The sequence below is a fragment of the Ochotona princeps genome, chromosome 4 (genome assembly GCF_030435755.1).
Source record: "Ochotona princeps isolate mOchPri1 chromosome 4, mOchPri1.hap1, whole genome shotgun sequence".
Taxonomy (NCBI): Eukaryota; Metazoa; Chordata; class Mammalia; order Lagomorpha; family Ochotonidae; genus Ochotona; species Ochotona princeps.
The window spans coordinates 71,114,655-71,134,033 of record NC_080835.1 but is presented as its reverse complement, the minus strand read 5'-3'; the positions used below and the strand labels follow the sequence as shown (position 1 = coordinate 71,134,033).

General features: G+C 58.5%; 1 protein-coding gene across 17 annotated transcripts in view; it reads left to right on the top strand.

Moving 5' to 3' along the window:
• The window catches only part of PHLDB1 (pleckstrin homology like domain family B member 1), a 43,182-nt gene that overhangs the window by 8,728 nt on the left and 15,075 nt on the right, over positions 1 to 19,379 (top strand). For 4 of the 17 annotated variants that reach the window (XM_058663807.1, XM_058663808.1, XM_058663806.1 and 1 more), the window contains exons 5-14: positions 6,986 to 7,111; positions 8,570 to 9,927; positions 12,225 to 12,506; positions 12,849 to 12,989; positions 13,074 to 13,211; positions 15,620 to 15,748; positions 16,128 to 16,283; positions 18,330 to 18,440; positions 18,559 to 18,648; positions 19,076 to 19,219. In XM_058663807.1, the coding sequence (XP_058519790.1) occupies positions 6,986 to 7,111; positions 8,570 to 9,927; positions 12,225 to 12,506; positions 12,849 to 12,989; positions 13,074 to 13,211; positions 15,620 to 15,748; positions 16,128 to 16,283; positions 18,330 to 18,440; positions 18,559 to 18,648; positions 19,076 to 19,219 (2,675 nt within the window). Of the gene's footprint in view, positions 1 to 3,677; positions 3,880 to 6,985; positions 7,112 to 8,569; positions 9,928 to 12,224; positions 12,507 to 12,848; positions 12,990 to 13,073; positions 13,212 to 15,619; positions 15,749 to 16,127; positions 16,284 to 18,329; positions 18,441 to 18,558; positions 18,649 to 19,075; positions 19,220 to 19,379 lie in introns of those variants that run through there. The other 13 variants (XM_058663821.1, XM_058663818.1, XM_058663812.1 and 10 more) reach the window with 6 other exon arrangements.

Sequence of the window (19,379 nt, the reverse complement as noted above, 5' to 3'; positions counted from 1 at the left end):
CAGGGCTTTTTGTTAGATAAGGTGGCTGCAAAAACTGGGTCCCCTATTAGTATGGTTACCAGACAAGTAAAAGGTTGGCCCATAAAGCACTTAAAAAACATATATTTATTCTAAATGCAGGAATGACAGAGACACTGAGAGAAAATGAGACCTTCTATCTACTAGTTTCTTTTCCAAATGCCTGCAACAGTCAGGCCAAAGACAGCAGCCAGGAGCTTCGTCCAGGTCTCCCATGTGGGTGGCAGGAGCCCAAGCACCTGGGCCATCCTTGCTGTCTTCCCAGTGCATTAGCTGGAAGCTGGATCCAGAAGTGGGGCAGCTGGGATACAGGATGTGGGCATTGCAAGTGGCGCTTGAAGCCACTGTGGCACAGCACTGGCCTCCCAAGTAGCCCTGGCGTGGTCACTTGGGAAACAGGGGCCTGGGTATCCATTCCTACAGTGAGTCAGCCAAGTCGGGGAGTGAGAAGCACATCTGGGATAAAGAGGGGAGGCTGCCATAAGCACAGGGCAGGAGGGGTGACAGCTGGCATTATTTCCTGAGAACTCTACACTGGCGGGAAACCCCTTCTTGGGAAGCTCCCACTTGCTCCAAGCCTCTCCACTTTCCTCTTGTGCCTGCTGCTTTGGGGCACGGCAAGGGAGAGGGGTGGTGTTTTAAATGCATACCCCACCAGGTCATCAGGAGAGTAAAGTCTGGCCTTCTCGTTGCTGCTGACCTTGGGCTGGGCTGGGCTGGGCTGGGCTGGGGATAGAATACGGACATCTGACTTCGGGGAGGCAGCTGCGCTGGCATTGGCAGGTGGGCCCTTGCTTCCTGTGGGTCTTGGGGTCTCTGAGTCCAGATGGCCGGAAGGAGCCGCAGAGGTTCCTGAGTGTCCAGATTTGTATGCACAGAGGTCAGATCAGCAAGGAAAGACCCCAGGGCAAAGCTCAAAACAGTCCCTGTGTTCACCTCCCCACCTCCAGCCCCAGCCCCAGCCCCAATCCCCTCACTGTCACGGGAAGGCTGGTCCTGCCTGTGTGTTGGGAGAGATGAAGGCCCTATGTGCCTGTCTAAGCCATTTAGTCTAACCAAGTACACAAGGGTCATCTCTCCAGGAAGCAAGAGGGCCCCAGGCCACCATGAGGCTTTCAGGCATTTCCTATGGCCGCAGTGACCACGTCCCTTCCATTTTTCCCAGGCAGCTGCCCACTCTGCCAAATATGTGCCCACTCCCATCGACCCTAACCCCCTTCCCTTTGCATTGCTTGTGTCCCCAACCCCCAGTTCCACAGCCTTCTTGTCTGGGCTCGCCTGACTTGGGAGCCTGGCAGCCTGTGCAAGGGTAGGCAGAAGCACAAAAGAATGGGTGTTCTTGTCCCCAGCCCTCCCTCCCCTGGGCTCCAGGAGCTGAGGGCTCCTTGTCTCATCTTGGGAGCAAGGCACGGAGCCCAGCCCAGCCTGGCCCCACTCCGGACATTCTTGGGAGTGCGTTTCCTTGGAAACTGGGTGGCTCGGGGGTGCATGCGCTCTTTCTGTGTGTGTGTTTATGCATCTCCGGAAGTGTTGGTGACTCTGGGCTTGTGTTTACAGATCACTGTGTCCAAGTGGGCAGCAGGGGCGGACCCCAGGCCCCAGGGTACTGCTGCGTGTACATGTGAACCCATGAACCGTGGGCTTGCCTGGGGGCATGTATACCAGGGGATTCTTTTCCCTTTATCTTGTTCTCCTCATCTGGCTTTGCAGGAGGGGATTCCCCACTTTGAAAAAACTGAGGTCTACGGTGGAGATGACAAGGGGCCCTTGGCTGCCACAGGCTTCAGATGTGTCACTCTGGTCCCTGGAAGAGACATAGTGCATACCAGGCAGATGAAACAGCAACAGGCACTTCCAGCAAGATGCTTGGGCCAGGGAAGGGAGGTGTGGGGTGGGGTGGGGGAGCGGACAGAAAACAGATGCCAGCCTTTAGCGTGCAGCTATGAATACAGGAGCATGCAGCAAGGGAGTCAGGAAAATCCTCCTGCTGCCCCCTGTAGCTGGGCATCCTGGCACAGCCCATGCTACCCTTGTTCTCTGCTGAGCACAGGGTGGAGCCGGGAATAGGACCAAGGAAACAGGAGGAGGCATTTGGGCCTGGGTTGAGGCTGCCCCACCCTGGGACCACAGTGTCAGGCCACATGAAAGCCCTGGGAGGGCACTAGGAAGGGGGAGGGGGAAGGAAGCCACAGGGCCCAGGGCCCAGGGCCCAGGCTGTCTGGACAGTAGGTCCCCAGCCACTCCCAGCAGGCGCCCTTGTTTCCAAGTCTTCTTCACTCCCCAGCCACTCACTGTGGGTGTAAGGCGGGTAGAGTTGTGTGCGGGTTGGGGGTGGCCAAGCCTCCCTGGGGAGACAGCTGCCTTGCTGGGATCTCTTCCTTTCCCCGTCCTCAGTTCTCAGTTATTCCTTCTGTACACTGGGAGTAAAGCCTCTGCACTTGCTCTGTTGCAGAACTGGTAAAGCTCAGACTAATAAATAAAGCTCCGAGGAAGAAAGCAGGAAGCGAGGACCATGGCCGCCCTGGCCTGCTGCTGCCTCCTGCCCTTTTTCCCGCCAGGTCTGTCCAGCTGGCCATCACTGTTTCCAGGCCGATGAATCACTGTTCCTCAGGAGGTGTGGCTGCTTAGCTTCCCCTTGTTTTGCATTTGACCCTAAATGGTTCTTCCTCTTCCTTTGGAAGGGATTGTACACTGCATTGCACATGTGTGTGGGTGTGTGGCTGGGTGTATATGTGGAGTGTTGTAGGGTTGTGGGTTTGTGGGTCTGTGGACCACTGGGCAAGGCTCAAAAGGATGCCTGCTAGGTTCTCTGAGGCACTGTTTCACATTCTTTTCAGGGACTCAGCGAGAGGTGCTGTGTCAGAGTGCACAATTGGGGAGTGGGGTGCCCGAGGACCCTGTGTGAACTGTGAACTGAAACGGCTGGTGTGACTCAGCGTGAGTGTGTCAGGGCAAGTGTGTGGGGGCAGCACAGCACAGATATGGCTTGGGTGGAGGCATGGGCCCAGAGAGGTGTTTCTGGGGTCCCAGGAGGGCCTTGGTCCAGCTGTGGGGAATGGGTGCTAAAGGATGGAGTGTTTACATGGGAGTTGGGCTCAGGGATGCCTGCATGGCACAGGGCACTGCCTTGGCCTTGAGGGCCCGGCTTGGGGTGACCTGGTGCTAGTGGTAGGCTGAGGACCAATGCTGGAGTCAAGGACCCAGCTGGATTCCATGGGGCCCCTACTCTCCTCCTCTTCCTCATATATGGACCCACGGAATGTCCTCTGCCGTCACTGAGGTCAGCTGCTTCATTCCACAGATAAGGAAGCCCAGGCCAGTGTGACTGGCTCTAGGTGACACTGGGTGGCCCCAGGTGACATTGAGTGGCCCCAGCTGACACTGGCTGGGACCCCAGCCTCTGCCACTGGCTTCCAACTCAGGAGGCTCTGAGACCTGGCATCGCGCTTCCCTGCCACCCGTGGTTCTCCACTGAGTCTTCTGCATTCGCCTCTCACCTGGGCTCGGCCCTCATCGTCTTCCCAGGACCTCTTCTCTCACCCCTTGTCCCCCGCCCCAGCATGCTGCCCGCATCCTCCTGCCGCCCCGCCCTCCGCATCCCGCTCCCCTCTCTCCTCCATCACTTCCTCTTCCCCTCCTCCCTCCTTTGTCCCTCCCTCCCTGGCTCCCTTCCCCCGCCGCCCGCCAGTGGCCGGCCCGCCCCTCCCCGGGCATTGGCGGCTGCTCGCTGCCTGGCTGCTCGCTCCGAGCCTGGAGCCGGCAGCACCGGAGCTCGGCCCGCCCCCTCAAAGGCCCGGGGCGGCCTGGGGACCCGGCGGGCTTCACTAACGGGGCCAGCGATCTGGAGGTTCAGGTTCGGCGGTGAGTCCTCACAGCCCCAGTCACCACGGTTCCTGGCCGCTGGGCGTGGAGGAGCTCAGGCTGGGAGGGGCGCTCTGGAAGGTTGGCGCCAGGAGGGCTGGCTGTGGTGGTGGTGGTCGGGAATGGGTCTTGGTCCTCCTTTGGGAACCTGAGACTGTGAGACAGGTGGTTTGTGCCCTGAGCATTTGGGAGTTGGCTGGGTCTGCACTTGGGTGCACAGCTTGTAGCTTGTAGTGGAGTCCATGGGCTGGAGGGGTCCTTGTAGGATGAGGGCCGCCTGCCTTAGGGGTCTGATGGGAATGGCCAATCCCTCGTCTACCTTTGCCGGGGGATTGGGAGGGGGCCATTCTGTCTGTGTGGCCAGCAGGGCTGGGGCTGTGTGCAGTGTGAGCATCTGACTTGGGATCCACCCTCTCTTTCGTTCAGTGTTTCCGCTCCAGATGTGCAGCTCCTCCAGCCACCTGCGTGCAGCTGGAGCCTGAGCTGCTCTAGGCATGGTTGGGACAGAGGGCAGGACTGGTGACTCTAAGCCCAGGTGGACGGTGATCCTGGTTTTCCCGGAGTGGGCAGAGAGGGGGGCGCTGGTCTCTGGCAGGGAGGGGGTTCTCTTCCAGCAACAGGCTGGTAAGGCTCCTTGTCGGCAGTGGGGGGTCAGAGTTGGAGACAAGCTTATGGCCCCTATGTACAAATAGAAAGTTAATTTGGGCAGGAGCTGAGCTGCGCCCATCCTGCTGCCCTCCTGCCTGCTCTATTAATACAGACCCAGCTTTGCTGCCTGGCATCGCTATTTATAGCTCAGACAGCATGGCCACACCCCCCTGTGGGGTCGGTGGGAGAAGGGACAGCTCTAGGGGCTGGGGGCAGGGAGAGGGGTCCTTAGATGCTTGCAGCTTCTTTGGTTGTACCTGGCATTGCTGGACTAGAAGCTGTGCAGAATCCTCACTCCCTTCCCAGCCTGGACTGTGCAATTTGGCTCCCCAAGCCACCCCCGACCTCTCTTGCACCCCATCCTCCTAGGTTGAGTGGGTCTGTCTAGGTCCTGTGTACTCATCATTAATTAGCTTGTTAAATGGCTGTAAGGAGAGGGAGCGGCCCGGCCCAGCTCCCTCTGAAGCAGCTGTGGTTGTGATTAGGTGGACCCTGTGGTTGGCTGTTATTTATTACGGTTATGAAGACTCTGAGATTAGCTCTTCTGATTGGTATCTGGGCAGGCAATGCTCCCCCCACCCCATCCCCAGCCACAGGCTAAGTATTGTTGGTGTTTGCTTGCCCAGGACAGCCTAGGGGTGTGCCAAGGTAGTGGGGTGGCTTACTTCCCTTTAGTTCTCTGCTGTAGGCTTTTCAGCCTGTGGGGACTGCCACCCATACCTCCACTACCAGCAATGTCAGGGTCTCCAGGGACAGGCTCCCAAGCATCTCAGGAGGGGCCTGCCAAGATGCCCACGTGGCCCGAGACACCCTTTGCCCTTGCAGCCTGCCTGAACTGAAGTGTCTCAGCGTCCAGGAATGTAGCTTTCCCTGCCAGTCTTAGGCCGGCATGAAGCTCAGAGTGCCAAGTGGCATCAGATGGGGTAGGCAGGCGGCAAGGCAGGCACCGGGGGTGTAGACAAATTGGAGAGGTGGGTGGTGCAGAGCCCCAGGGCTCTGGCATTTTCCAACACAGCGTCTTCTCTGGAGCCCTGAAGCACCTGGTGTGGCCTGCAGGCAGGATGCTGCCAGTTTGGCTGAGGTGCTTGTGGGCACACCTGTTGCTGTGCACGCTCCTGGGCCCCTGGCTACGTTTTTAGGCTCCTACACAGCTGCCTCCCTGCATGCAATCACACTTCCTGGGCAGGACCAGGCTTGTGTCTGCCTCCTGGGAACACACTCAGCTGAAGCCAGGACCCCTGTGGCCAAGGCTTAGCTAGTTTCCAAGGAGACCAGGGAGCAGCTACAGGGTGCTTCTTCAGGGGGAAAGTGAGGGTGGCCCCCATAGACTCTCAGAGCAGCAGCTCTCCCGAGGCCAAAAGGCATAGAGGAGAGAAGTCAATTCTGGGCACCACTAGGACATGTCACCGATCCTGGTTGGTTTTTTTTGTTTTTTTTTTTGTCATCTGTCTCAGAACTGTAAGTTTGCCTCTCAAAGATAACACTTTTACTCAAGGGGCGCGTTAGTGGGTCTTGGACAGAGCTCAGGTGTGTCGCTGTCCCGCAGCGATGGACTTGGTGCACGGAGCTGATAATAACACACGTGGACCCTGACTGATGGTCAAAAGCCGTAGTTTATTAGTGGCATCAAACTTTATACACAGGATAAGGGAGGAAGTATTGAGCTCATCAACAAAACCATCAATGCTTTTGTTTGGAACTCTTTTGTATGTGTTCCACCAGGTATTCTCATATACATACTCTCCACTCAACTGTTCTTTTGCAAATGATATCCAATAAGGTATACAAAAGGTAGCCATTTGGTTATTCTCCTCCAAATATTATCCAACCAACTGTAATCCTGTGCTCACTGACCTTCTACGGTCACAATGTCCTCCTACACAGGTGGATGGGGCAGAGGTGTCTGAGTTCGCTGAAGAACTTTCTCTATTTGCAGAGTATGTTTATAAACATCATCTTTTTTTTTAAAGACTTATTTATTTTTATTACAAAGTCAGATATACAGAGAGGAGAGACAGAGAGGAAGATCTTCCGTCCGATGATTCACTCCCCAAGTGAGTGCAATGGCTGGTGCGCGCCGATCCGAAGCCGGGAACCAGGAACCTCTTCCAGGTCTCCCACATGGGTGCAGTGTCCCAAAGCTTTGGGCCATCCTCGACTGCTTTCCCAGGCCACAAGCAGAGAGCTGGATGGGAAGTGGAGCTTCCGGGATATGAACTGGCGCCTATATGGGATCCCGGGTGTGTTCAAGGCGAGGACTTTAGCTGCTAGGCCACAGTGCCGGGCCCAAGATGATGTTTATAGGGCCCGGCGCCGTGGCCTAGCGGCGAAAGTCCCTGTGGCACAGGTGGCATCAGGTGTGCATTGTATGCCTATTGAGAGTGTGGGTGGGATGGCCTGTGGCTCCACGAGGGGCTTCAGGCATGCCTGTCTTCCTAAGCTTTGGCTTTCTCCGCAGGCTGCATGTTGTGCCTGGGTCAGTCCACCTTCCTTCGCTTTAACCACCCCGCTGAAGCCAAGTGGATGAAGAGCATGATTCCAGCAGGGGGCCTGGCCCCTGGGCCTCCCTATAGCCCTGGTCCTGGTAGGTGCCCAGCTGGGTTAGGAACTTGGGCTGGTGGTACTCCTTGCCCGATCTAGCCACACTTTGGCTGTTAGGGCAGAATGGTGTCCATGGTCGTGATCTTGTTGCCATGTGCCTCAGCCTGGTGGAGGTGGCTAAGCAGCAGGACCATGGTGGGATGGGGGTGGGAACTGGACCTGGGGCTGGGCTGAAAGCAATGGAGGACTCTGCCAGCTTGAACCCTCCACATTGCCTGCCCTGGAAGATGCCACTCTGTGTCTGGGCCCCTAGCTCTCTGGTGTCACCATGGGAGGGCCTCTGCCTCGAGGGTGGCCCGAGGGGACGGGAAGGCATGGGCATCACGTTCTTGGCCCCTGCCCAGTTCCCAGGCCATGCCCTGCCTGCCACTGACTCAGTGGAGCAGCTGCAGTTCATGTGTGAATTATTGATCCCCAGAGGAGAATTGGTGATTGTTCTAGGAGCTCACATTGGCTCCCTCCATCCAGCTGTCCAAGGGGGTGGGGACACCCCAGGAGTTTACCAGAGGGGGTTGCCCCGTGCCTTGTGCACGAACATTCACATGACCTGCACACTTGCCCAGCACTGGAGACCCGAAGTGAGATCACAGGTTCAACAGGATCCAATGTCGCCTCCTTCTGTCCCCGCATCATCCCCATAACTTAGGATGGAAGCGCTATCCTGAAAAAGGCTTTGCTGCCTTGCCTCCCTCAGCTGCAGTCTTTTATACCCCGTGGGGTCCTAGCAGCCTGGGTGTCCAGTCCACACCCTCATTATTATTATTTTTTCTTTCCTGTTCCTACCTGAGCCTTGTCAAGCCCTCCCTGGGCTGTGGGGGCAGTGATTCCAGGAACTCCTGGTTGACTGACTTGAGGGCTGGGACAGGACAGAGTGATGTTCCTGCCGGCTGGCTCTGGGGGGGTGATGCGGAGCCACTGAGCAGCACCTTGTTGCTGGCCAGCAGGGCTTCCAGGAACCGGCCATTAGCAGCAGATCCTCCCCTGCTTCTGATTGGATGAAGTGATACAGCCCACACCCCTGACCCGGCCCTCCAGGCCTTGTTTTTCTCCCTTGTCCTCTGGCTGGTGTGTAGGAAGGCCCCATGTGCTCCCTGTTAGACCAGGAGACTCAGACCACCACAATAGGCCCACCCTGCCCACCTGACCTTCCTGAAAGAGGAGTAGAGGGAATTTGTGAAACCAAGGCAAGGAGGGGCCTGGTTTTAGTGACAACCAGGCCACCCTAAGTTGTAGAAGTTAGAGCTGGGAGGGTCCTACCCAGCCCCTTGCTTTGGGGCTTGGTTTTGAGGCAGCACAGCAGGTCACGAGCAGAATTGGCTGGGGCCAGAGCCCAGCCTTTCCGGCTGTTTCTGCAAGGGGTGCCCATACTGTGGCTCCTGTGTGCCTGCAACTCTCCCGAGTTGAAGGCCAAGGCCTCAGGCGCCTTTGCCTTTCCCCTTAGCGGAATCAGAAAGCCTGGTGAACGGGAACCACGCCCCGCAGCCTTCCGGACGGGGGCCTGCAGCCTGTGCCAGCCACAGTTCCCTGGTGAGCTCTATTGAGAAGGACCTGCAAGAAATTATGGACTCACTGGTGCTAGAAGAGCCCGGAGCTGCCGCTGGCAAGAAGCCTGCTGCCACATCCCCACTGTCACCGCTGGCTAACGGAGGGCGCTACCTACTATCCCCGCCCACCAGCCCGGGGGCCATGTCTGTGGGTTCCAGCTATGAGAACACCTCTCCAGCCTTCTCTCCGCTCTCCTCACCAGCCAGCAGTGGAAGCTGTGCCAGCCATTCCCCAAGTGGGCAGGAGCCAGGGCCTTCTGTGCCCCCATTGGTGCCTGCCCGTTCCTCCAGCTACCACCTGGCTCTGCAGCCCCCGCAGCCCCGGCCCAGTGGCTCCCGCTCTTCTGAAAGCCCCCGGCTGGGCAGGAAGGGGAGTCATCCTGAGAGGCCCCCCAGCCCTGGCCTCCGGGGTCTGCTGACTGACAGCCCGGCCTCCACGGTCTTGGCAGAGGCCCGCAGAGCCAATGAGAACCCCCGGCTGGGTGGGCAGCTGCCTGTAGTGGCCATCAGCCTGAGTGAATACCCGACTTCTGGTGGCCGCAGCCAAGCCACCGGTATTCCTGGCAGCCCCAAGTTCCAGCCCCCAGTGCCAGCTCCCCGCAGCAAGATGGGCACGCTCCAGGACCGCCCCCCGAGTCCTTTCCGTGAGCCGCCAGGCTCTGAGCGAGGCCTGCCAGCCAGCCCTTCGCGCCCGCTGGTGGGGCGAACATTTTCGGATGGGCCAGCCACCCGCAGCCTGCAGCCTCCCGAGAGCCCGCGCCTGGGCCGCCGGGGCCTGGACAGCATGCGGGAGCTCCCTCCTTTAAGCCCCTCTCTGTCCCGGCGTGCGCTCTCACCACTTCCCACCCGGACCACAGCCCCGGACCCCAAGCTAACGAGGGAAGTGGCTGAGAGCCCCCGGCCCCGGCGCTGGGCAGCCCAAGGTCCATCACTGGAGGACTTCTCCCTGACGCTGGGTTCCCGAGGGCGGAGGACACGGAGCCCCTCACCTACCCTGGGGGAGCCCCTGACACCCCGAAAGGGCAGCTTCAGTGGCAGACTGAGCCCGGCCTACAGCCTGGGCTCTCTCACCGGGGCCTCCCCCCGCCAGAGCCCTCGGGCACAGAGGAAGCTGTCCAGCGGGGACTTGCGGGTGCCCATCACACGGGAGCGGAAGAACAGCATCACGGAGATCAGCGACAATGAGGACGACCTCCTGGAGTACCACCGGCGGCAGCGCCAAGAGCGCCTGCGGGAGCAGGAGATGGAGAGGCTGGTGAGCAGGTGCCAGGGGGGCTGCTGCCTTCTGTGGGCATGCCTGGGCGGGAGGGGCCCCACCTCCAGGACACACCCACATTACCAGAAACTCATGTCCTGAAGAAATATTTTACCCAAATTTCTTGCTGATCCCATGTGTGTTCTGCACATTTCACATCAGTGCAGCGACACTAAACAGACTGGTACCTCACGGTTTGAGAACCAGATCATGGTAATGCGAAGGCTGGCTCCAGAGAGGGGAATGGACTTGTCTCGGGACGTACAGCGAACGCTGGTAGGGCTGGGATTAGAATCCAAGTCTCCCATCTGAGGCTTGTTTTTAAAGATCGATTCAGTTGCAAGGCTGAGTTAGAGATGACAGAGCTTTTCATCTGCTGGTTCAGTCTAGATGACTGCAGTGGTCAGGCCTGGGCCAAGCCAAAGTCAGGAGGAGTTGGGAACTTCATTTAGATCCCTCTTGTGTAGGTAGCAAGGACCCACGTATTTGGGTTGTGTCTCACTGTTTTCCTGGGTGCATTAGCAGGGAGATGGATGGGAGGGGGAGTAGCCAGGACTCGAACCCACGTTCTTGCTGGGTTCCTCTGGATTGTTCTACAGAAAAGTCCTTGGTCCTCCTTTCTTGGTTCTCTTTGGCCTTTGCTTACAGCTGGTTTGGAACTGGTTAAGGAGCCCAGGCAAGGTGGTCTGGGAGGGTGAGTGGCAGGGAAGAGCCCCAGCCAGCCCCCATGGCTGTCCCGTGTAGTCTATTGTGGTTGCATGCACCCGTTTGGGTGTGTGCAGGGGTTGGGTGCGGCTCTGGGCAGCTGTCTTGGAGATGGCATGTGAGCTGGGTGGGGGCCGGGATTCCCCGGATAGCGCGGGGAGCTGCAGGGACTCTGGTTGGGACAGACCATGTGCTGGAGGACAGAATCCGCTTCCTCATCCCAACAGCAGAAGTTTGGGACTCTTGTCTGTGCCCAGGAAGCCCAGAACTGGTGGGAGGAGGATCAGAGCCCCTCTGGGAAGCATCTGTGTGGGGCACAGGACAATTGTCTGGCTGCGTTGGTGCTTTGGCTTACATGAAGACTGCTGGGCTGCCCTGGGCAGTGAGGCTGGCACAGTCTGAGGGGTGGGTCCAGCCTCCTGGCTCCACCCTGTACCCTCCCAATCCCCACCCCCACCTCACACAGACACACACCTCCTGCCAGCACCAGCTGGCTCCACCTGCCACTTTAAGTCTGGAAAGCTGCTTGTCTTGCCCCTCCCACCTCAACCTGACTGCTTATCTGGGACCTGGGGCAGGGGGCGTGGCTGAGGCCTGGCCCAACCTCCTGGGTGCTTAAACTTGGTTCCTGGTTTTTGTGTGTGTGTGTGTTTTTTTTTTTTTTTTTTTTTGGCTTGGAGCAGCTGGGCAGGTGTGTAAGTGGGAATTCAGGGGGATCATGGCCAAACCTTAGGTGGTGGAGGAACACCTAAGGAGGCTGAGGGATGCCCCAAGAGCCTGGGAGGTCCTGCCTCAGGGTTGGGCTGTTAGGAAAGGGGAAGAGGGGAAACACAGCCCAGGAACCTGATTGTGCCATCACTCCTGGGCCTCTCAGGTCCCTGAGAAGTGACTTTCTGGGTGGGGTGTGGGATGAGAACAGGTGGATTAAGAGGCAGGACCAGGCTATGCTTACCTGCTGCTGGGGACAGCAGGAGCTGCTGAGGGTGGATATCAGGTTCCTGTTGGGGCTGTGCGTCTCTGTCGGCTGGATCGTGTCTGTCTGTGCCTGTGTGTGTTTGTGCGAGTTGGGACCTGTGGCTGTGTGTCTGCCTGTAAACACAGATCTGGTGCCCATGCCGGGTCTCTGTGAGCCAGCGTGCTGGGGCTGGGATGTCCAGGTGTCCAGCGGGGTCCTCGTGAACCAGTGTGCTGGGGCTGGGATGTCTGTATCCAGCTCCCTGTCAGGACAGGCTGTGTCTCTTACTGCGGTCTTCAGTCGGCCTGTGTGTGTGTGTCTCTGGGTGTCTGGGCGTGTCTACGAGGAAGCCCAGTCCCAGGGCAGAATAAGAAGGGAACGGAAGCAGGAAGACAGGAGGGTTGGCCACGTGGGCAGGTGTCCCAGGAGCCTGGATCTTCCTGCCTATTTCTGGGGTGTCCTTGCTTTGCCTCCTCTACATCTGGGAGTTAGGACTGTCCTTAGCCCTGAGTACCCAGCTCTCCCTCCTAACCAGACACCGTGCCTGGTTCTAGCCCCAGCCCACGCCCCCACTACCCCACCTCCATCTCCACCCGCAAATTCACCAGCTCATGCCTGCTCTGTTCACTTTGCCCAGGAACGCCAGCGCCTGGAGACCATCCTGAACTTGTGTGCTGAGTATAGCCGGGCTGACGGGGGACCTGAGGCCGGGGAGCTGCCCAGCATTGGGGAGGCCACGGCAGCCCTGGCACTGGCCAGCCGGAGGCCCTCCCGAGGCCTTGCGGGGGCCATGGCGACCTCTGGACGGAGCATGGAGGAGCCTGGTGCCAGCAGCCAACGCCTGTGGGACAGCGTGGACCGCTCTGACGAGGAGAATCTTAAGGAGGAGTGCAGTAGCACGGAGAGCACCCAGCAGGAGGTGGGGTGCAGGGGCCTGTGGCCTGTGGGGCAGAGGAAGTTGGGAGCCAGGGAGTGGGGAGCCATGGATGGAACCAGCCTGGGCAGATTGCATAGCCAGGAGTGGTGGCCATAAGCAGGCAAGGAAGGTGTGGAGGCTCCAGGCTATAAATATGCTTTATGACCTGCCTCTCCTCCAGGCCCCACCCAGCCCTGGCACTCAGTGGTAAACCTTTATGCCTTTTAGCTGCAGGCTTGTCACTCTGCCTATCCCTCACAGGGAAGGGAGTCAGCCTCCCAGTCTCAGTCTGGGCCCATGCCATCCTGAAGAAAAGGGGTTCCTGATGGCCTCTCTCTCTTGCAGCAGGAAGATGCACCTGGTACTAAGCTCCAGGGAGACGTGCTGGCTCTGGAGGAGGAGCGGGCACAGGTGCTGGGGCGCGTGGAGCAGCTCAAGGTACGCGTGAAGGAGTTGGAGCAGCAGCTGCAGGAGTCAGCCCGTGAGGTGAGCCTTCTGGGCCCCCTATCCCGGGAATGAGCTAAGGCCCCTGACTGCCCCCATGACCGGCCTCCTGGTGTCTGTCCCCAGGCGGAAATGGAGCAGGCTTTACTGCAGGGGGAGAGGGAGGCAGAGCGGACGCTGCTGCAGAAGGAGCAGAAGGCGGTGGAGCAGCTGCAGGAGAAGCTGGTGGCCCTAGAAACGGGCATCCAGAAGGAGAGGGATAAGGTAACCCATACCTGGCCTGGCCTAGCCTGGGTCGAGGACCAATGGCCTGGGAGAGAGGGGGGCCCTGGAGCCCTTGCCTCGTCGTCCATCACGCTGGCCAGGTGGTCTGTGTGGCCTCTTCGGGGACAAGGCTTCTTGCCATCCGTGGAAGGTACCAGCTTGGAGGGGACTGCCAGGGGCTGGGCTTGTGGTGTCTGAGGGTCTCCTCTACCTGGTCTTGGTGCTACCTGTGGGTGCCTGCCATTCAGGGTCCTCCATGGCCCTTCTAGAAAGCGCCAAAATCTCTCTTGGGCAGTGAATACAGCACAGCAGGGGACTGAGTCAGGTCTATGTGTCATCATGTGGACGCCATCCTTTCTAGTGTGCTGTGGCCTTGTGGGAGAGGAGGTCCTTGGGTCTCTGCTTCCCCTGAACCTTCAGGTGCTGCAGCTTCCCACCCCATGTGGTCCAGCTCCTGCCCCTGCACCCCTTTCAGATTTCATGCCAGTCTGCAGGGGCAGCTCCAGTCCGCAGGGGCGGCTCCAGTTCCAAGGGGTGGCTCTGGTCCCAAGGGGCCGGGCAGGCCATGCCCATGATGCCCCCACCACTGAAACAAAAGCTCTGATGTGGAAAAGTTCATCTCTTGTCAGACTCTGACAGTGCTTTCCAAAGAATTAAATTTTCCTTCTAGGTTTTTTTAAAAAAAATTTATTTTTTGGAGACTTACATTGTGACCATCTTAAACAAACTTTAGCAAACCACCCCCCTTTTTTTAACTTTGACTCTGGCCCCCAAAACCACACTCCCAAATTCTGTGCCAGATTATTAACTCATGCTTACCAGCCAGGGCTTCACTAACGTGCCCCTCTGATCACTGTCCTGGGCTCTCGCATGCCCCTAACTAGCAGGCCACCCAGGCAGGGCTGAGCTGTGCCTGCCTTTGCACTAACTCCAGGGTGCTTTCATGCCCCTGGCCTCGCCCCTCTAATAACTACCTCCTCCTCTCGATGTGGGACCCCCCCAGGGGTTTGCTCAGAAAGGAGCTTGAGATGGGGGTGCGCAGCTGAACTAATGGGACATAGGCAGGAGGGGCTTAAGGGTGGGGCAGGGCAGCCCAGCCTAGGAGCTCCTCCCACTGCAAAGGCCTGGGCTGCTGCCTCCACGTTGGCAGCTTCCTGCGTGGCGGGGGAGACAGGCCATCTTTGCCCATCTCCCTGTCTGCCTGCCGGTTGGAGCTGAGGGCGGTAAGCAGGTCCAGTTGGGGGCATGGCTCCTGGGGGTAGATCTTTCTAAATGACACAGTGGCTACCCTTCCCAGCTTCCCTTGGGGCTTCCCAGGGTCTGATACTCGCATCAGAGGGTGGGGATGGGTGACCCCTCCCCGTTAGCTCCCCAGAGCTCAGGATGGGGCCAGGACCTGGCCTTCTGGGGATGTGGGGGTGGTGAGTGGAGGAAGGGAGTTACGTAAAGGGGTAACTCCTGGGGTGCAATTTTGCATTTCAGCCTAGCCTCATTTCTCAGTGGCTAGATCAGGACTTTGTTGTCTCTCTGGGTCCAGTTATTGGAGGGCAGTGGGTGGTGGTGGCGGCGGCGGTGGTCTGGAAGGTTCCCTCGCTTCCCTCCCCAGCCCCCAGTCCATGGCTGCCTCTGGCTGTGGAATCCATAATCACAGCTTCTCCCCTGCCTGTCCTTCCGAGGGGTGACTCACCAACTCCTCCCCTAGTCGTCCCCTTTCCTTGCCACCGCCTGCCGCCCTCCGAGGTGTCATCTCGCCCCAGACAGAGCAGTCCACCTCCTCTCTGTACTCGTTCCCGGGGCTCCTGTTCCCGTGGCAACGGCCGAGTTAATTGCAACTTTTGTCCCTACTGAAGTTCAGCCTACAGTGCTGGCACCCCACCCTGATCTTGGGCAGAGGGGGTGGGGTGTGGGGAGACCCAGAGCGTTGGGCTAGGGTCCACTCTGATGCACTGCGCTGTAGCTTTAACCTCCTCAGCTCCTGAATTACACCCCACCCTCAGATTTAACCCTCTTTCCCACAGGGGTAAATTTTGGTCTCTGGGCAATGGGGAAGCCCCAGGCTCCAAACCACAAGGTAGTAGCCCTTTGGGCCTCTGCTACATCCAAGAGAAAATGGAAGGCCTTTTCCTTAGGGCCTTCCCTGAAGGTTGCAAGTTCAAGGGCCTGCAAGAGACCAACATTTCTGCCCTGTGCCTGCACCCCTGCCTGCATTGTGCCACGCCCCTCCTCCCTCCGGCTTCACCTGCTGCCTCCCTCACTCTCCTCTCTGCTCTTCCTCCTCCTCTCTGATTGCTCTCTCTTCCCTTGCCCTCTGCTACATCCCTGCTGCTCTGCCCACCCGGCCCGGAGTTGAGGAGTGTGTGTTCTGTTTCTCCCCCTGTGCCCGCCCTCCCCACCCCTCCCGCCACCAGGAGAGGGCGGAGCTGGCCGCGGGAAGGAGGCACCTGGAGGCCCGCCAGGCGCTCTACGCCGAGCTCCAGACGCAGCTCGATAACTGCCCCGAGTCAGTGCGGGAACAGTTACAGGAGCAGCTGAGAAGGGTCAGTGCCACCAGCCTCCCCACCCCCGGCCCCTGCGGGCCACCCGCCCAGAGAGAAGAGAAGGAGAGCGGTGGGACGGGACCATCTGGCCCTGCACTACCTGCCGGACACCAGGATCGGTGCTGTGGCTTGGAAGGGGACCGGGCAGGTTGGGAGGGATCAACAGCAACACTCTAGGCCATGATACCCTCTCACCCCTGGACTGGGGTGGGGTGAAGCCAAGCAGAGCAGTGCGGGTAGGGTGGGGGCAAGTCCTTTCCCCTAGTGTCCTTGGGTCCAGCCCCCCACGACTCTCCTCTGTGGTCTGGCCTTCCAGGTGGGCCCGGAGTGGTATTGTGAGCACCTTCTAACCAACTTCCTGTCGTCCCTGTTGTTGAAGGAGGCGGAGGCCCTAGAGACGGAGACCAAGCTCTTTGAGGACCTGGAGTTCCAACAGCTGGAACGGGAAAGTCGCGTGGAAGAGGAGCGTGAGCTGGCAGGCCAGGGAGTGCTGCGCAGCAAGGCTGAGCTGCTCCGCAGTGTGGCCAAGCGGAAGGTGGGCATCCGTGGCCTTGGCCTGGCTAGCTGCCTGTGGAGGGGGAGGCCAGAGTCCTGGGTCTGCATTGCAGTCATTGCCTCACTTTGCTCACCTGTGGATAGGCTGATGTGCAACTTAGACCAGGAACGACTGCACTAAGTCCCCTGCAGGCGAATGTTGGTCTTAAGCCTTGGCTCCCCCCCATCTCAGTGGAAGGCAGGTGCTGCCTGTCTCCAGAGCTGGGCACATCCTGAGCAGGGAAGTGGAAGGTAGAGATGGAGGAGGAGGCTACAGAGGCTCTTACGCTGTCTGGCTGTGTCTGATGGAAGCGTTGGCACCTGTTAGATCTGGTGTTAGAGATTAGAGACAGCTGGGGTTGGCGGAAGCCACCCCCCTCCCCTTGATGAAGGGCGTCTACCTGGGTTCTAGCCCCCACATGGCTGAGCTCTTAAACAGGGGGATTAGTCATCGTGTCCTGTTAGTAGTTTGGCAAGGGCAGGGGAGGGGATTGCAAGATGGCACTCCCATACCTGAGGACCGAGGTGTGGCTGGGGCTCGTGTGTATAAACAAGTGCATGCATGGGCAGTGGGCCTGGCAGGAGTGAGCATGTGGGGTAGGGTGAGGAGAGGCCACAAGTGGTGAGTGGGGTGGGTTTGCTGCTGGACGTCCCCTGAGCCCAGCTCCTTTGCTTCCCTCCCCAAACTGCTCCACCCGATGCTTTCCCGATGTGAGGCTGATGAAGGAAGGAAACTAGCCTCCCCTAAGGCCTCGGGCAGGTGCAGGCACCCAGGCAGCAGCCCTTCCTGGTCATCTCCTGCTCTCTTGGGGATGATCTTGTAAGGCTGGCTCTCTTATTCCCACTTTATAGACCAGGAAACTGCGGCTCACGTGGCTGAAGCCTCCTGGCACATAAGCATCAGAGTGAGCCTGAACCTCCCTCTGGTCCTCATCCTTCCTCCTTCCTTAGAATTCCAAATTCCTTTTAGCACATGATTTTTCTAAAGATTTGTTTTTTTTTTTTTTTTTTTTTGAAAGTCAGATATACAGAGAGGAGGACAGAGAGTGATTCACTCCCCAAGTGGCCGCAGTGGCCAGAGGTGCACTGATCTGAAACCAGGAGACAGGAGCCTCTTTCAGGTCTCCCACGCAGGTGCAGCGTTCCAAGGCTTTGGGTCGTCCTCGACTGCTTTCCCAGGCCACAAGCAGGAAGCTGGATGGGAAGCAGGGCTACCAGTATTAGAACCTGTGCCCATATGGGATTCTGGCGAATGCAAGGCGAGGACTTTAGCCACTAGGCTGCCACGCTGGACCCATGATTTTTATTTTGTTTTATTTATTTGAAGGGCAGAGTTAGAGATCTGCCATCTGCTGGTTCACTCCCCAAGTGGCTGCACAGCTGGAGATAGGCTAGGAGCTGACACCAGGGGCAATATCTGAGTCTTACCCACATGAGTCCTGGGACTCAAAGGACCAGCTTTGCTACTTTTTCTAGGCTATTAGCAGGGAACTGGATCAGAAGTGGAGCAGTTGGGACATGAATTGTCATCCACATGGGATGCCAATATTGCAGGCAGAGGCCTTATCCTCTGTGCCTCAACCCCAACCCTGCAGTGTATTCTCTTCACAAAGATCAGATAATTCAGATATGTAAGTGAACTTCAGAGCCCCTAAAGGGGCTATTCTGTGATAGCATGGAGTGGATGAGAAAGTTGGAAATGGAAGCAGATGGCTGGCTGGTGAGCGGGCCTGGGCTCGGATGGAGGGGTGGAGGGGGAAGCTGTGGGGTAGGCTCTGGGACACTGGACTAGGGGGTAGCGAAAGGCAGATTTGGTGACTGGGTTCCAACTAGTGGGTCTGAGGGGTCCCTGGCCAAGGGAGGGAGGGAAGAAAGGGGACATGAGCTGGCCATAGCAGTCTGGGTTTTCCTGGTCTGCACTGGGACCGAGTGAGAGAGCCAGCTCCCTTCACTGGGGCTGGGGTGCCTGGGCAGCAGAGTCAGCTGAGTCCCCCTTGGCCTCAGCTCCACTTGTCTAGGCTTTGACCAAACTCCCCATCTGCTCCAGGAGCGCCTAGCAGTGCTTGACAGTCAGGCTGGGCAGATCCGGGCCCAGGCCGTGCAGGAGTCAGAACGCCTGGCCCGCGACAAGAATGCATCCCTGCAGCTGCTGCAGAAGGTAGCTCCTGGTGGGGGAATATGGGGGAGTTGGGGGTGGGGCACACAGGAGCTGGGGTGGGAATTTGCCAGCACAGGGCCGCCTTCCTCATCCCCTTCTTCTCTAATCCTGCTTTTAGGAGAAGGAGAGGCTGGCCATGCTAGAGAGGAGATACCACGTGCTGACCGGGGGCAGGCCTTTCCCGAAAACCACCTCCACCCTCAAAGAGGTAGCAAGGTTGGGTTGGTCCAAGTGGTGTCCTGAGGTGGGGCAGGGGACTCCGTGGGGTCGCTTTCCAGAGCAGCAGAGATCAGAGGCTAGTTGGTCCTGAGGTCTGGGAGTTGTTCCTCCACGGGCAGCGGCTGCCTCCTTTCCATTGCTGTTTGTACTCTAAAGAGTCGGCTGATCTCACCATGTGGGGACGGGGGTTTGGGTGCGGCAGGTGGGGTGGGATATAGAGATCTGGGGTTCCCTGGGCTTTCATCTGGGGCAGGGTCCTGGCTCACAGTGGGCACTGGGACAGTTTCTTCCCTAGCCCACATGCCTGGTTTGCCTATCTCCTCCCCGCCACACTGTCAAAACACACCACACCACACAGTGGTTTAATCTGAACAGGAGGGGTGCTGCCCCTCACTATCTCCACCCCCTCTCTGTAGGCTGAGCTGCTCACCTCCCAGTCCTCAGACACAGGGCTCGGGTCTAAGGCTCTGAGCCTGTTGCCAGGGTCTTCTCAGACCGGGGCTGCCTCTGTCCCCTTAAGTCCGTCCGCTTCCACTCTGCTCTGCCCCAAAGCACAAGAGGTAACCACAGCTAACTGTGTGCTCTGCTTTGCCCGCTGCCTGCCTGCCCAGCTCCCGCCCATAGCCCCTCCCAGGCCTGGCGGAAGGGCACATGGCAGTAATCCTTTAGCTGGCCAGGGTTTGGGGGAGCTGGAGTGAGTGTGCTGTTCTGCTGGACTGC